Source organism: Leuresthes tenuis, unplaced genomic scaffold (genome assembly GCF_036924035.1).
Source record: "Leuresthes tenuis unplaced genomic scaffold, fLeuTen1.0.hap1 SCAF_12, whole genome shotgun sequence".
Classification (NCBI taxonomy): domain Eukaryota; kingdom Metazoa; phylum Chordata; class Actinopteri; order Atheriniformes; family Atherinopsidae; genus Leuresthes; species Leuresthes tenuis.
The window spans coordinates 28921146-28935094 of record NW_027325366.1 but is presented as its reverse complement, the minus strand read 5'-3'; the positions used below and the strand labels follow the sequence as shown (position 1 = coordinate 28935094).

General features: G+C 40.7%; 2 protein-coding genes across 3 annotated transcripts in view; one reads left to right on the top strand and one right to left on the bottom strand.

The window, feature by feature from the left end:
• Nucleotides 1–3073: 3073 nt before the first annotated feature.
• esd (esterase D/formylglutathione hydrolase) lies at nt 3074–7588 on the top strand. Its single transcript, XM_072397421.1, has 9 exons — nt 3074–3161; nt 5066–5140; nt 5615–5703; nt 5942–6040; nt 6189–6313; nt 6400–6519; nt 6692–6790; nt 6878–7045; nt 7181–7588. The coding sequence occupies exons 2-9, from the start codon at nt 5073–5075 to the stop codon at nt 7259–7261; spliced, it is 849 nt and encodes a 282-aa protein (XP_072253522.1). The 5' UTR covers nt 3074–3161; nt 5066–5072; the 3' UTR covers nt 7262–7588.
• Nucleotides 7589–9886: 2298 nt separating this feature from the next.
• The window catches only part of lrch1 (leucine-rich repeats and calponin homology (CH) domain containing 1), a 71938-nt gene continuing 67875 nt past the window's right edge, over nt 9887–13949 (bottom strand). For both annotated transcript variants that reach the window (XM_072397416.1, XM_072397417.1), the window contains one exon: nt 9887–13817. In XM_072397416.1, the coding sequence (XP_072253517.1) occupies nt 13704–13817 (114 nt within the window). In that variant the 3' untranslated portion in view covers nt 9887–13703. The remainder of the gene's footprint in view (nt 13818–13949) is intronic.

Genomic DNA, 13949 nt, shown 5'->3' with positions numbered 1-13949 from the left:
TAACAAGTTCTTTGTTTTATAATGAGAAGTTTGTGTTGTGTTGTGAAGGGACACCCATGTGGACAACATTAAAGGACCGAGAAATATCTACCCACCAAATTACAGTGACTGTTTTCTGCAAATTAACAAGTGCTAAATGAAAAAGCAGAACATATTACATCACTGGAACCAATTGAGTTTAATACTGATGATAATAATACTAATAATACTAATAAAAATAATGCTAACTATTACGGTGGACTAAAGAAGATATGAGACCTACAATTGTGACCACAAATTACAAAAGACCACAGGGGAAATGCTTATTAAGTAATAAATTGGGGGCTGTTCTCATAATCCTTCTGTCTGTAGTCAGTTTGTATAAGAAGTAGCTGGCAGTTATGAACCATAATAGCATGAGGCACCTGCTTCAAAAACCTCATGTGGTTCTCCTCAAAATAATTCCATAATTAAGAAGATTAGTGATTAGTGCTCAATGATACGTATTTCTGCCTAATCGGGTCTCAAGTAAAGCTCCATTAATAAATACAGTCGCTTCCAGCGGCAAAAACACCAAGATGGCCACAGCCAAAATCTGGCTCCGTCACATCCTTTCTACAGTCTATGCTTCTATACACAGCACCTAGTCAAAGTGTTCACACAGTCACAGTTTACCTATTTTGTCATATTGCAACCTGGAAAAATTTAAAATTGCTCTTTTGAGACATGTTTTGAGCAGCTATAGTAAAAACATCAAGTGAGCGCACCAACAACAAACACTTTAACCAGCTGATATTCAGTGTTTTTGGTACTTTATGAAGCTGGGACCAACAACAAAGAGCCAGCCTACCCACCTGCTCGGTCGCTAATGCTTTTTGTCTTCATGGCTTATTAAAGAAACCCAATCAGTGTGAAGAATGAAGGCGCTGTCAGAACAGATGAATGTGGCCTGTATTTAAAAGTGCTTGTAGTGGGCAACACGACTACGAAAGTGCCGATGATAAGAACTTGGCTTTCATATCGAAATAATTCAACACTTGCGTCAACTTGACGTTGCTTTCTTGATAATATACCTTTTTAAGTTTGAAAAATTCAGTCTCAACATTTAATTGTTGTTCTCTAAACTTGACTAAAATCTTCTGAGATTATTCCCAGAATATTACATATTAGGATTTTTGAAGACATTGACCTATAGTTAGATTTTCGAAGATTTCACTGGCAGAGCAGTAATCTTGAAGAAGAAGAAGAAGAAGAAGAAGAAGAAACCTTTCTTAATGGGTATATGAACACAGTTAAGTGATCTCATTCCCATTTTATGAAGAAGATGTCTGTGCAAACTGGAGGTCTGCTGCTGTCACCTGATGGGCAGAGGGAGCAACAAACATTTAAGGGCAAAAACACAGCTATGTGTGACAAATTCTGCTTTAAATTGAGTCCTCCAGCACACATTGCTGCAGGCGTAACCATAATCATGTTGAGGACAGGGAGTGTGTATGAGGATGCTGAGTGAGTTTAATCTGTTTTATGAGTTCGGGTAGGCGGACATGGGGGTGGTGGACAATTTCAAACAATCTAATTTAGGAAGCAGCTGCAGACGCAGACAGGACGCAAGAACTGGTGCACAATTTTACGGGCCAAATTCTGCCGGCACATCCACAGGTGAGGATTGCACAGGAAATGAAGACAAATGAAGAGGAGATGGAGAATGAGAGGAAGAGGCAGGTGGCGTCAAAATAGTTGAAAAGAAGAACAGATTAACAAAGACAGGATTTATGGGAAGGAAATTAAGGTGTGCTACAGATGAATACACACCACAGAAGGGCAGTAATTATAGATTAATAATAGATTTTATAGTTTTACGTGTTTCATAAAGTGGACTTTTGACTTTGAAACTGTGGTTACAGGTGATCATGCTTGAGGACAAACTGCTGAAGAACAGTCCATACACACATATGTTGAATTGATAACATGTGTAATATGAGGGATTGCACAGGGTCCACAAGTTCCCTTCATATTAATTAGACCTGCATTAGCTGATTTATTGCAAAATTTGTCAGAAATAGTTACCATTTTAGTACAGTTTTAAGTAACTGGATCTGCAGCTGTAGTAACTTGTGGCCAACCTAACAAAAATATTCCACAAAATTTGTGATCTTCCCAAAATACTGAAGTAGTTTACTTTTTCTTCATCCATGATGGCAGTGAAATCTAAATTATCACTCCTTCTTTGGGGTTCCTCCAACCTTAAACTAGCTCAGTTTACCCCACAGCATTTGTCTCACTTCGCCCCACAGCTGGTATTTTGGAAAAGAAAACTACATAATGCTCAAATTCAGGGAAATATATAGTTAAATGATTTGCATGTGTTTTTATTTTGCCATTTTATCAACATGCAACATAAAATTTTGTAGACTTGGATAAACTAGCACAAACCAAATGCTGGCTCTGCAGCCTTACACCTTTTTTAAGATTGAGAGTTGGTGGGAGCGTTGGTATTTGCAATTTTAGCCACCAGATTTCACAACATGTACTGTAGTAGACATCCCAATAGAAAACTGAGGGTGGCTGTGCCTGAAATTATGTATATAAGCGCTATTATCTTTAGATAAACAAAATAAAGTACTCTGTTGTCCTAAAACCACAAACATTGTTTTCTCAAGAGTGTTTGGTTAATTTGATCATCTGGTTTCAGCTTTTAAGGTCCATAACTGAACACTATGTCCACGCATGAAGTTTAGTAATTCTGTTTAGTATCAATACTTCCTAAATTTAAACATTTGTCATAAAAACTGTAAGTATTTAAAAAAAAAAAACATTCTTGCTATTTTTCTCTTATACCTGACATTTGTTGTAGGATTTCAACTTTAAATATTCTTAATGTGTAGATGTTTTCTATCTTTTGAAAAGTTATTATTTATATTGATATTGTTAATATTATTTTTACTCTCAATGGCCAATTCACGCGTTTTTTCAAACAGAAACAGGATTTCTCATCTTGACCGGCAGAGCTATCTTGTGGCTGAATGCGTGTATTGCGTATCAACTGAGGAGGGGGCGGCTCCACTGACGTCACCACGTTGACCCTGACGTTGTTGGACTCTGGACTGACGGCTGCAGCGGCGGGGAAGTTAGCGGACCAACAAGCGAGCACAATTACCAACAAAATACAGTGATTTGATCAGGTATGCTCCGTGAATAATGCGTTTAAGTTGTTTACTTGCTTTGCAACAGCTTTCAAAGTGTCATAACTTGAAGCAGACATTTGTGACTAGCTGTTACCGGTGAGTAAAATTAACAGGAGCTAACTTTACTTGCTAATCCCTGCACGCCCCCCACCGAAGTAGTATGTCAAACTCCATATTAATTCCGACCGTTTTTATTTTCCAGTGTTTGGATTGTACGTGCTTTAAGTAACTTTGGCCTATGAAATGTATTTTTGCGTTTTGAAAGCGTAAAGACGTGCAGTACGTCCTTCTACATTATAGAAGGACGTACTTTGGTGCCTTTTCTGTGCACCTCGCTGCTCACGTTTTCCAGAAGGTAATATTGCTTCTCTGAAGAATTAAGTGCAAACTGCGCAAGAATTGGCATAAAACTGTTTTGTTCTGTTCTGATCGCGGTCGACGTCGGCTGTAAATTGCAGCTTGTGTAGCTCAAACTTTGGGATGTGCTGCTACAATTTGAGATTGAGATTGCCACACGCCATATGGACTAGAAGCTCGAGTTTAACAATAATAAAAGCAGTTAAATTTCTAGTAGCGACATGTAATTTTTCTCAGTTTAGGTCTCAGACATGTTTTGGCAACAATAACTGGAATTTAAACTTTCTAGAACACAAGTCGTTACGCCTAGTATGGATAAGTTTGGATTGTCCGAGGGAACACAAAGGTCACATAATCAGTCACTTCAGTTAATGTTGACGCGCGTTGTAAACGGATTCATTTTGATACCAAATCTGAGCAGATGCAGATCAAAGCCCAGGCTACCTGCACTTGTTACACCTACAGATTTATTTATTCTTTCTTCTGTTTGCAAACATAAGTAGTCCCTTCACTGTTTTTCTTTTGTTCTTCAGACCTGCAGCGATAAGACTATGTCCACACAGAAATCAAGTCTACTTAAACCTGTCTGTACTACAACAGAATAGTCCTTGCTATTATTATTATTATTATTATTGTTATCAATGCTATGCTATCCAATGCCATTAAAAGAGAGTCAACTCTTTATTACATTTTCATTTCTATTAAACGGTGGAAAACCAACGTGGAAACATGACATTTTTCTCAGGTAAATGAAGACGATTACGACTATTATACAGCCATGATTATCTCAAATAATTCTATCGCACAATTGAATTGTTATTTGTAACAGCGCTATTTTTAAATGGTTGATTATTTATCATTTTGACATCATTCAATTATTACATGGCGCTGGATGCTGGTTGATTCTCCAGACATCCACAGTGCAGGCAGAACAATATTTAACAGATTCAAAGATGCCCATATAAATCTTCCTGTAATTATTACTAAGTTGTCGATATCAGCAGGACATGTTTGGCACCAGCTGTGCCTGGGAGCTGTCCAGGTAATCAGAATTGGCATCGACCCATTAAACCTGTCTGTTTAACTTCTCATTTTAAAGCCGGTAATCAGAAGCTGTGCTCCTGGGAGCATTTAACTCGTATCATATAAACGACCTGTAAAATTGACTGAATATTCCTTTTTATTGTCCAGATAATCTCTAACTTGAGGATGATTACTGTGTCAGTTTTTCTCTTTGTGTGTGGTGTCATGTTTGGTTGAATCCATATTAATTTATACCGATAATATCTCTGTGTGACTCAGTTTATTTATTAGCTTTGCTGCGTTATTTCCCAGATGTATACCTCTACTCCTAAATGCATTCGTGCAGTGTTGTAATATGTTTTTATTTCAATAGAAATGAGAACTAAATGACCTGCTTAAATGTGTATTTGAGGATGTGTGTTTTATGAGTGTTGAAACTGAAAACAAAGCTGAATCAGGGATTCCTAATTTGATGTGGAGAAGACGCACGCTGTGTTCAAGCTGCTGTTGTGTGTCTGCAGATCAAAGATGGCCCTCACACAAGTGTCCTCCAACAAGTGCGCTGGTGGCTTCCAGAAGGTTTTTGAACATGAAAGGTGAGACGCATTTTCACACCTCACATTCAGCTCAGCATTTGTAAAATACTGTTAAACGAATACACACTCATTTTTGCTCACAAATAAAAGCACATCAGCGAGCAGAAACGCTTGCGTCTCTCCATTAACATCACACTAACTTCAGTTAACTTTAACAGCGAGTGGACTGTATCTTTGAAGTGCCCTGAGATGAAATTTATTGTGATTGGTGCTATGGGAATAAAAGTGAACCGAGTTGAATTAAGTGAAACAGACACCTAAAAGACGGCTGGTGTGAGAGCATGACGGCAGATATCAGGTGGTGGCAGAACGTGACGCAGATGCCTCCAGAAACAACTCCGCATTTTGAAACGACTTTGTTCGGTTCAGAATGAATTGAAAATATAAATGCTCTCATTTCGATGTGTTCGTGCACAACATGAAGTAAAGGGAGCAAAAGTCAGTTAAACTCGTGTGTTTGTATTTCCTCTGCAGCACCGAGCTGAAGTGTAAGATGAAGTTTGCCGTCTATCTTCCCCCCAAGGCTGAAACAGACAAATGTCCCGTCATGTACTGGCTCTCTGGTGAGTCTCTGGCTGATGACAGGGTGGGGAGTTTCACTGTGGAGAGGTTCACTTGTCCAGTGACTTTACAGCCACAGCTTAGATCTCACAGCCTGGTGATGTTTTTATCTTTAAATACAGTTAACGTACAAGTCTCTAAGCTTTCTTTGCACTTGTTGGCTCTTGATTTACTTAAAATATATTCTATATATGTGTGTATATATATATTTCTAAACATGGATTGCGTGTTTCTCTGTAGGCCTGACGTGCACGGAGCAGAACTTCATCACCAAAGCTGGCAGTCAGCTCCCGGCTGCAGAGCATGGCATCATCATCGTGGCCCCAGACACCAGCCCACGTAAGTTTGTATTCACAATATAATTCATTATACACATAAAAGATGTTTGTGCATGAAAACTGTACTTAACGTATACATAACTTTCCACGTTGTTGCCTTGTTCTGAGTGTCTGCAACAAAGTGACGGACTCCCTCCATCCTGCTTCAGGTGGCTGTAACATTGAGGGTGAAGATGAGAGCTGGGATTTCGGCACAGGAGCCGGTTTCTATGTCAACGCCACCCAGGACCCCTGGAAGACCAACTACCGCATGTACTCCTATGTCACCGAGGAGGTGCGATGGATTTACATCATCTCTCTGCCTTTCAACTGTACTTTTAGAGGGAAAGTGTTAATTATGGCCTTGTTTTTCTCATGCAGCTCCCAAAACTGATCAACGCTAACTTCCCCACCGACCCAGACAGGATTTCCATCTCCGGCCACTCCATGGGTGGCCATGGGGCGCTCATCTGTGCCCTGAAGAACCCTGGGAAATACAAGGTACTCAAAAGAATCACTATTTTTCTCTTTTTTAAGAGGCTGAACAGTCTGTTTACTGTTCTCTGGACAGAACAAAGCGATCGGTTCTTTTTTCCAGATTTAATGTTTATTTTGAGAAACCAAAGTGATCAACAACACTGTTAAAGATGGCATTTTCATGGACCTCCTGCAGGCTGTGTCTGCGTTCGCCCCCATCTGTAACCCCGTGCAGTGTCCCTGGGGCCAAAAAGCCTTCTCTGGATACCTGGGCTCTGACAGGTCCACCTGGGAGGTAAGACCTCTCCCAAACCAAAGCAGGCAGAAGAAAAAGGTTTTAGTATGTTTGACTAATAGATCTTCCGCTTTTTATCACTTTCAGGCGTATGACGCTACCGTGTTGGCAGCGTCGTACTCTGGCCCCAAGCTTGACATCCTCATCGATCAGGGCCGCGACGACCAGTTCCTGTCAGCCAGCCAGCTGCTGCCCGACAACCTGATCGCCGTCTGCTCCGAGAAGAAAATCCCTGTCGTCTTCAGGCTGCAGCCGGTCAGTTCTTCTTAACGTAAAAACACTGATCTTAGTCTGTTTGCTTTGTAATAAATAAGCATTCCTCTTCCACCTGATTAAGTGGAAGATAATCGGCTAGTTTAATTCATGTTCGTGGTGTTGTTCCTCCTGCAGGGCTACGACCACAGCTACTTCTTCATGTACTCCTTTATGAACGACCACATCAAGCACCACGCCAAGTACCTGAATGCCTGAGCTGCCGCCATGCTTTAACGCACGCATCAGTCCACTGAGACTGCAGCTCTCCTGCTACCACCCACCTTTGTTCCTGCAGACCAGTACAATAAAACTCCACCTGGAAACCAAATTATGTCACGAAACAAGCAGAGTTGCTGATGTTTTCAGCCTTCGGGCCTTCAGTGTGAAGCACTTACCTGAAGTCTCAGATAGAAATGGAGACTTATCACATATCAGGAGGCGTTCCTTTGACCTGACGGGGTGATTCGAAACTTTTTGCTGGAGCAGAGAGCTGTCAGTGAACAGTCACATTGATGTTCCCTGAATAAATTCCTTTACTATTGATTTGTCTCATGTTTTTTTGCAGCAGTTCAGTTAAATGAGCTTAAAACTGCAAAGGGCTTATGTGGACTTACAGTTGAATATTTGTGCTCTACTGCATTAATTAATGTGATATGAATAATATGATGGTGTACTTATCTTCTCAGAGCAGGACAGTGGTTACTTCAAATGTGTTGAGGTCACATAAAATCTTTACATGTGGATAAAACGGCACCTTTGCCTTCACTGACGTTAGCTCCCTGATCAGATTCAGACGTGGACGCATCCAAAGTTGCTCTTTTCTATCAAGTATTGCATCATCTCTTTGTGTGCCTTGGAGTACTGGCTTAGCTGGGATGTCAGCCCAGAATCTGTGAGACTGAAGAAATTAAAGATCAATTATTGCAACAACATGCTAATCTCTGTTAGATACTTCATGTGGAAATAAACGTAAAAAAACCCCCATAAATCTGGTTGTAATAACTCATGAACAACAACTCAAGACAAATACCGTCATTTAACATAAACTAAGCAAAAAGTTCAGGATTAGTGATAAACTAAGTCCAGCCTTACTGCATCCATATTAAGTGAAGGTAGCAGGTAGGTCATGCTAATAGAATAACTGATTGAATAATTGATCATCGGTAAGTGTGAGCACCTCTATAAAAAGCAGCAGTTTTGTTAGTTTGCTGGTCTGCAGCATTCAAGTGTGTTAACACAATGCCAAGGAGGAGACGCATCAGCAGTTATAGAAGCAAATGTTGCTGCCCATCAATCTGGAAAGTGTTATAAGGCCATTTCCAAACCATTTGGGGTCCATCATTCTACAGAGAGAAAGATTATTCAAAAGTGGAAAACATTCAGGACAGATGTCAATCCTCCCAGGAGTGGACGTCCCAGCAAGTTCACCCCAAGGTCAAAAATCCAGGAGCTACATCTCAGACTCTACAGGCCTCAGTTAGCATGTTAAAGGTTAAAGTTCATGACCGCACAATTATGCACAAAAAGACTGAACAAGTATGGCTTGTTTAGAAGGGCTGCAGGAGAAAGCCTCTTCTCTCTGAAAAGAACATGGCAGCACAGCTTAGGTTTGCAAAGCTGCATCTGAACAAAGCACAAGACTTCTGGAACAATGTCCTTTGGACAGACCAGAGCAAAGTGGAGATGTTTGGTCATAATGCACAGCAGCACGTTTGGAGGGAACCAAACACCTCATACCAGCTGTCAAGCACGGCAGTGGAGGGCTGATGATCTGGGCTGGTTCTGCAGCCACAGGACCTGGGCACCTCGCAGTCACTGAGTCCTCCATGAACTCCTCTGGATACTCGGGGTGTGACGATACACTCAGCTCACGAAACGAGACGAGAATTTAAGAAAAATACAACGACAAAATATATAACTGGACCAACAGACTTTTATTTAACTGAGTTGCACATGCATTTTGAAATGTTTTATTATAACTCTTTACATGAATGATGTAAGCATGAGCTTTTAATAAACTTATTCTTTCACAAATTGAGACTAAAACTAAAATTTTAGTTCAAGTTAAAATAAAACATTTCTTTATATTAGCCGTGGTGTACGCCATTATTTTCATAGAATGCTTGCATATTGTCTGTGTCTCATCAGTCACTCTACATCCATTTATCATTTCCGCCGGGTACCCAAACTGCTGCCAAACAAACGATTTGGAAGTGGCGGGGGCATCTTCAATGGTAATTGAATTGGTTCAATTGGTATTTTCATTCTGGCTGCTTGCTGCTTCCCCTCCTGCTCCTCCTCTTCTTCTTTTCCTTCTCCAGGTTCTGGCAGGCTAGACGTAGCAAAGGTGCAATACTGCCCCCACAGGTCACAAATAGAAGTTTGGATGGCTCACAAATCTCGAGACAGATTTTTAACTCGATGAGAAATATCGTCGAGTTTAATCCCGCGAGATTTCGTCACAGCCCTACTGTATACCAAAGTATTCTAGAGTCAAATGTGAGGCCGTCTGTCCGACAGCTAAAGCTGGGCTGAAACTGGCTCATCAACAGGACAATGATCCCAAACACAGCAGCAGATCTACAGCAGAATGTGGGAAAAAGAACAGAATCAAGGTGTTGCAATGGTCCAGTCAGAGTCCAGACCTCAGCCTGACTGAAATGCTGTGGTGGGACCTTAAGAGAGCTGTGCAGAAACCAATGCTGCAAACCTCAATGAGCTGAAGCAACGCTGGAAAGAAGAGTGGGACAAAATTCCTCCACAAGCATGTGAGAGAGTGATGACCATCAGTTTACATTTACGCAAGTGTTTCACGCTGCTGCTGCAGCAATAAGAGGCGCATTTCCTTTCACATGTGAGGTCTTTACTGATAAAGTGATGAGAAATACAGTACAGTATATACAGTATTCACAGCAGTTAAGGCGCCGTTACGGGGACATTTCATGCATGCTGTACAACAAATTACACAAAAGTTCACAAAAAAGTTACAAAAGGGCATGTTACATCGAAAGTTCAACAAACCTGAAGAGAAGTCACAAAAATAAATTTGCTCCCAGTCAGAAAAGTACAAAAAAGAGAGTACAGGCTGTTTTTGGACGATATTCATACAAAAAAACAAAAAAAAACAGCTGTTTTACGTTCAGCAGGCACACATCATTTACACCAGCATCACATTTCTAACCTAAACCTAAACTCTGGTTTATCGTTTCATTGGAAAAGTGATTGAAGATTCTTTTGAGTTGCCAAAACAAAGATATAAATACAGAAGTTTAAAGTGCAGAATCAGTCGGAGACGACGTGATGGGCACAGAGCCGTGGAAGACGTGCGTAATCTGTGATCACATGCAGACTGAGATAATCAGCTCCCTTTAATATCTAACAGCTGAATTCTACAATTTCTGTTTAAGCCGCCCGCCAACGCGTTCATTTTCATGATCGTCTGCTTTTCTGTGACTATTAAACTGAATTGATTTGACATCAGGAATGTGAGAAATCTCAAGAAGAAAGTTTGCTCTTCCTCTATTTTTGCCAGAAGGAAAAAAATAATACTGTTTATAATAATTAACAGCACGTACAGTGACAAGATTATACTGAATTTATCTACCAGGTTGCCTGTAGTGTTGAAATACGCAAGCAGTTCTTTATTTTTTGTCATGTATATGACATTTTTGTAAAGAACAGGCCGTTTTATGCTGAATAATACAGTACACAAACTATTAACAGGAAATCCTTGTGAGAAATAATATGTACAGACCTATAGTACATTTAAATAAACATGTTTATCACAAGAGACGGAAGATTTGTTTTGGCAACTGTCAAATCTATCCAGTGGAAGCATTTGCTGTTTTCATCTATCTACTCTTTTTTTTTTTTTTCATTTTACTGCTGAATCTTTAAGTAGCTCAAGCTTTGGATATCAAGCTGCACAGAAAAAAAACATGCAACGTCTCATTCAAACAAATTAAATGTAGACAGACTTTTTACAGGTTTTAAAGGGGCAGTCTCACTGCACTTTATGTTTGTAATTTTAAAGCTGAAGTTTGGCTTCTTTTCCATCTGGTTCCCAAGCTGATTGCACACAGTGATCAAGCTAAATCAGTGCAAAAAAAAAAAACACGTCCTTTTTATACCACCGCTGTTCCCTTTGGGTTGTTTACACTGACCTGTGGAGCCTCAGCGCAGCATCAACGTGTGCTTATAAACAGCAAGATGAGCATTGCAAATCAGGAAATATACTGACACACGCCATCGTAAGCAGTGCAGTCATGTCACGTGACACTTTGAATCCCTGTTGCTCTTCACAGTCACAGCCTGCTACGATGCAGCAGGTAACTTCATCATACGGTCTGCGCACATCAAACAGAAAATCCCACAGTTTTTGTTGCTGCCTTAAAACAAGGCAGAATAAAAACGTTTGGAGACAGAAAATGTCAATTACAGCGTTGATGCTGATGGATCGAGAAAAAAAGAACGATACTAATCAACTAATCTAACTGCAGAATTTAATGGTGGTTAATACCTACTGCCCCTTTAAAAGCTGGTTTTGTGTCAGGTCTGCACTGCCACATGATTCAAAAGGAAAGGCCACACACACACACAGAACTACTGTTGATGTAGCACGCTTTGGAATGAGGCATCAACAGTGCAGTAAACCAAACCCACCCTGAGTCACACAGTCTGTAATCTCCCACAGCAACACGTACAGCCTGAACCTCTCTCTCACACACACACACACACACACACACACACACACACACACACACACACACACACACACACACACACACACACACACACACACACACACACACACACACACACACACACAGTTTCAGCACAGTCAGCAGGCCAGAGGAACGTTTCGCTACATTAACCTCAAATTTACACTGCAAAGCATTGAGAATTAGTCATTTTTGTGTTCGAGCTTTTAAAACTAAGCAGTTAAAATTAGAGTTCTAAAATTCCTCACAGGTCCAGACTGTTGGAGCTGAGGGTGGAGGTGCTCCTCGCTGAAACCCGCCTCATCCTGACCGCTAAATATCAGATACACGGCTCCAAAATTCATCAAGTGTCTCGCAGTGTGGACGCTGACAGAAAATCAGGGTTAAGTTGGGGAAGTGGATGTGAGGAGTCGAGGGCAGAAGACATGGATGGAGGACTAGAAAATGGGCCCCTGAGAACACATTGGAGGAGCAAAACCTGTGCTACACAGGTAAAATACTTCCCCTCACTACATTAATTAGCTATTTTCTTTCTTTCTTGTCTCATTGAGATTGTTTTGAGAAATGGAACTCTACAGCTTTAAGCTGGGCTCCTGTCCTTGTGCTCATTAGCCCATCCAGCAGCCCCATCCACACCTTCAGCTCTATGGAAAGTCTATTTAACCTTTGAAACACAGTGACTGGCGTTTCACTTGTGTTGCTCATTTCCATGAACACCATGTGTGTTTTGGCACATTAACAAACTGCATCTCACACAAACACATCAACTAATCACTGACAAAGTCCTTCAGGCCTAATTTCACTGAGTGAACACTGATGAGCAACACGTGCGAAAGGAAACACCAAATAAAGTTTAGCTGTCCGTCTGTCTGAAACACAGATCGGTGTCCCCACAGTGGCAGTTAATCACAGACTCGCACCTGAGTCAGGGACACGCAGACAGCTCCACACAAATGTAGGAAACTTTATAAAACATACACAATTATACCTAAAATATATTAGAGAAAAATAGTTTTGGGCTTTTTCTTTCTGACTCTATACAACAACTCAAACCATTTATCAGATTCTCTTTATATTATAAATATCTTCAGGTTTAAATATAAACTGCAGATAAAAGCGGTCTCCCTCTATTTAAGACTTTAGTATTTTGGTTTTATTCTCTTCAGACGACTGAGAGCAAAACACTCAGTCCAGAAACACTTCACCTGAAACCTCAGTAAGAAAAGAAAACTCATCTGTACAGAAAATCATTTAAGTTAGCTTAAATGACGTGTGCATAGACGGCGTGATCCAAAGTGGTGCGGAGGTGGACTAAAAGGTTCAAAATGACAGCAAACGGGTGCAACAAGAGTTAAATCCCAACGTTTTCAAATGTCCTCTAATTTCAGAAGTTTTTGTCAAAATATTTCCTTCAACGACTGTAAAAGTTTCTTGAAATACCAACAATTGATTCCATAAAACAACTTCAGTCTGAAACTTACTCCTTCTCCCTGTCTTGATGGCTTTAATATTTTCAAAGTAAAAGAAAAGAAAGGTACCAGCCAGTGTTAAAATGTACTGAATCAAGCCAAAACAAAACAGATGTGGAGTATTAAATACGCTATTCAGGATTCAAACCGAGTTAATTTTCACCAAACTTCCACCTGAAACTGATCTAAATCACGAGTAAAGGTTCAGATTTGTCTGCAACCAGTCACACGTCGGTCTTCTACCCGACTCTCGGCATGATTCTAAAGTTCCCCTTTATGAATTAGTAAAGAAAATCCACCTGTGATGGGTTACGTTCCCTTTCTGCTTCCTCAAATAAAAAACAAAAACACTTTGCTGACAAGGATGCAGAGCGATTGCAGAGGCGAGCTGTAGCGTCATGTGAAATCACGTCAGTGTGTGTTTGTTGTACGTGTCGGCTGATTCGAGGCTCCGCCGCTCTGGGCAGCTCACGTCAGGAGGGAGTGTTTGGAGGAGGCCTCGTCCACCAGGGCCTGCACCGTGATGGAAACCTTAACCAGGCCTTTCTCCTCCAGGATGTGGTGAGGAAGACACAGTTTGTCCTGGGAGAGCAGCCAGAGAAGAGGAGCAGGGGGATGGGAAACATAAAGGAGAGAGAAAGGAGTGTGGAAGCAGATGCACAAAAGAGACAAAAGACAGCACGGGATTTAGAAACTGCTTGCAAATATAAGGTG

Bases quoted from the DNA above. Each gene is read 5' to 3' on its own strand.
- esd (XM_072397421.1), top strand. From the start codon at position 5,073: ATGGCCCTCACACAAGTGTCCTCCAACAAGTGCGCTGGTGGCTTCCAG. The intron at 5,141-5,614 runs GTGAGACGCATT...TTTCCTCTGCAG, and splicing joins AAGGTTTTTGAACATGAAAG to CACCGAGCTGAAGTGTAAGA. The intron at 6,314-6,399 runs GTGCGATGGATT...TTTCTCATGCAG, and splicing joins ACTCCTATGTCACCGAGGAG to CTCCCAAAACTGATCAACGC.